The sequence below is a fragment of the Marmota marmota genome, unplaced genomic scaffold (assembly GCF_001458135.2).
Source record: "Marmota marmota marmota unplaced genomic scaffold, marMar, whole genome shotgun sequence".
Taxonomy (NCBI): domain Eukaryota; kingdom Metazoa; phylum Chordata; class Mammalia; order Rodentia; family Sciuridae; genus Marmota; species Marmota marmota.
The window spans coordinates 535,220-538,292 of NW_025999987.1; the positions used below are offsets into that span (position 1 = coordinate 535,220).

General features: G+C 43.8%; 1 protein-coding gene across 4 annotated transcripts in view; it reads right to left on the reverse strand.

Moving 5' to 3' along the window:
- Positions 1-957, reverse strand: part of LOC107160869 (class I histocompatibility antigen, Gogo-OKO alpha chain-like) — a 3,863-nt gene extending 2,906 nt beyond the window's left edge. Inside the window, exons 1-2 of one of the 4 annotated variants that reach the window (XM_015507479.2) lie at positions 748-957; positions 188-457 (exon numbers count right to left, since the gene is read on the reverse strand). In XM_015507479.2, coding sequence (XP_015362965.1) covers positions 188-457; positions 748-820 — 343 coding nt within the window. In that variant the 5' untranslated portion in view covers positions 821-957. Of the gene's footprint in view, positions 1-187; positions 473-747 lie in introns of all 4 variants that reach the window. The other 3 variants (XM_015507478.2, XM_048806050.1, XM_048806049.1) reach the window with 3 other exon arrangements.
- Between the last annotated feature and the right edge of the window lie 2,116 nt (positions 958-3,073).

The following is a 3,073-nucleotide window of genomic DNA, read 5'->3' on the forward strand; positions in this document are numbered from 1 at the left end:
ATGGGTTTCCCCCACTAAATGTAAGCGAAACCCGGTCACAGTCCCCGTGGGCACTCTCTGGTTCAAGGGTCTCCATGGGTCCCTCATTCTTGGAGTGAAGCTAGAATCAGGGAATCACTGCCAACTTGGGACCATCCATGAGGAACATCGGAGGTGTGATCTCAGACTTGGGCCAGGGGTCACTCACCGCCCTCGCTCTGGTTGTAGTACCCGCGCAGGTTGTTCAAGCACACTAGGTGATGATGTGCGTTGCTCGTGGAAATCTGTGTGATCTGGTCCCAAAACTCAGATCCCTCTTGCTCCATCCATGGCGCCCGCGCCTCCTCCCTGGGATTCTCGGTGTCGCTGTCGAAGCGCACGAACTGCGTGTCGTCCACGTAGCCCACGGAGATGAAGCGGGGCTTCCCGTGACCCGGCCGGGACACGGAGGTGTCGAAATACCTCAAGGAGTGGGAGCCTGTAGGCTGGGAAACTGAGACCAAGTGCACCCTCCTCTGGTGCCCAACCCAGGTCCAGGTTGACGACACCAGGAGGAGAGGAGTAGGCTCCAGAGATACAAAAGGGGCGATGGAATGCGGGAGGGCAGGACTTAGGGGAGAGAATGGAGGGTCAGGACCAGCCACGCCACGCTGAGGAGGATCTAAGCTGGGGGTTGCAAGGATAGGCTTTCTTGGGTCCTGAGCTATAAGTGGACTGTTGCCAGCTACTCCGGCGCAGAGGCCATTTCCCTCCTGACCTTTCACTCACCTGCCCAAATGTCCGTCAGCGCCAGGGTCCCCAACAGCAGCAGGAGCAGCTCTAGGGGAGCCACTACCCCCATTCTGCAGCTCTGTGAAGATTCTGCATCCAGGCGGGTGGGTGGAAACTTTAGAACTGAACCTCGGTGAAGGTGACGCTGATTCGCTTCTCTAGGAGCAAGACATGCAATAGGAGTAATAACTGGGCCCCTGTCAAGAGTGTCTGGGAAGATAGACCTGGACCAGGTTGGGAGAGTGAGAAGTGAAACTTCAGGCAGAAGGGGAAATCCCCAGTGCTCTGTGTCCACACCCAAGACACCTCTCTAGATTCTGAGAGCCAAGCTGGGGGACCTGGAACTTTGGAATATTCTTCTGTACCAATCGCTCTTTGTTACACTGTCCCCTTTATTCATGCCTCAGGGAGTAAACAAACGTTTTGGTGTCAGGATCTTTATTTGCTGTTGAAGCGTAGTGTGCACTCCAGATGTAATCGTGTTAATGTGGATTATGTCCACCGATATTTGCTATATTAAGCATTAATTTCAATGTAAAGATATTTTATTCCTTCAGACTATTGAGAACTACTTGCATGTTAACAGTAGTTTTAAGAGAATTAACTGTTTTCCAAAATTAAAAGATTTAATCAGAAGACTGGATCATTTTACTTTTTACAGTTTTTAAAGTCCTTTTTATTTTTCACTAGAAAACTGCTAGATATTCAGATCTTCTGTATTTAACCTGTGACTTTGGTTGAAACAAACAACAAAAAATGCAGCTTAATACAAATATGTAGGAGGGATGTTTTCAATAACGTTTTTGATAACGTGGCTATTCATCTTTGATACTACACTAAAATGACACAAGTGTTAGTTTCTTAAAGTTTCTTTGCCATGTGGACCCTGAAACATTGTCATTGAATAGTTCATATTCTATTGTATTGAAGTCTGTGGGTGTGTCTTGCATACTGAATAGATCTTGTGCTAATGCATGATATTTTTAAAAGTCACGCATTGATGGATCAAGTTATACAGACCTTCTAGTGTTAACATATTTAAGTGCAAATAATCAAGAGGTCATATGTTGATATTACCACAGATTTCACCAAAAAGTTTGTAGGTACTTGGGAGTCTGTCAAGGTGATTGTGGTGAATTCAGATTTTCCTACTTTGTCATTGAAAATATTGCTGTTTGCGGATTATCTCAAAGGGACAGACTCAGTTCATTTTTTAGAATGTTGGCCAAATATTGAAATCTAAAGAATAGTTTTTCTGCCATTTATTTTTTAAAAGCAGAAATTATATTCCAAAAAAATATGGCTGATACTGAGAAACTAATGTTATTCCATTTTTAAAAATAAATAAATAATAGCAGCTTCTACCTCAAGGCCTGTCCTAAGGAAGGGGGCGTGACCCTTGTCCTTGGAAAAACCCACAGAGCACTCCTAAGCACATACCCACCCTGCTGAGTTGTTTGTCTGTAAATAACAGGAGAGGTCTGTGGTGACAGGTGTCCCTGACTCAGTTAGGCTAGGTGAGGACTCATAGCAACCCCCCTAGCAACCTCCAATCAGCATGAGACAGGGAAAATACGTGGAATGCCAGATGACCCCCAAGTAGTTTATGGTGGTTGATAACATATTGGGAAACCATGTAGTTTAGCATGTATACCCCTCATGGCCTAAACCAATCAGTTCAAACGAACCCCCCTCTTGTACTAGCCAATTACTCCTACCCAACTTGTTCCCGCCAGTGAATGTGCTAATCAATATTAAGAGTTGTTGTTTGATTTTTCCGCGGTATGGAATGATTTGCTGTGTGATGTTGTGACGCATAGAGTATCCTCCCAAAACCTATAAAATCTCACTGAACAAAGGACCAGGACTCACTCCCTGGGACAGCTGCATTGGGAATGGTTGTGAGTCCAGGCTCCAGCTTGCAATAAAGACTCTTGTGTGCTTGCATCTGATTCGGCTCCTGGAGGTCTATTGGGGTCCCATGAATCTGGCATAACAATACAACCTAACAAATGGCTTTTGTTGACAAAAATACTCTGATTCTGGAGTGTAATAGAAGTGCTTTATGTGTACTTCCTATGCTATCAATTAAGTGTTTTTACAATGTGGACTCTGGAATGGTAATTTAATAAAATTAAAGATTTTTAATACTTCAACCAGATGTTTAAGAGAACTGACTTTTTTCCCCCTTTTGCAATTAAAAGGTACTCAAGAATATAATAAGTACTATTACAATTTAGTATCATAGCTTCCTTTAGTGTGAATAATATTTTAGTGACATTATAAAAATGTTTTTTGATCCTATGGATCCTTTGCAATAGTC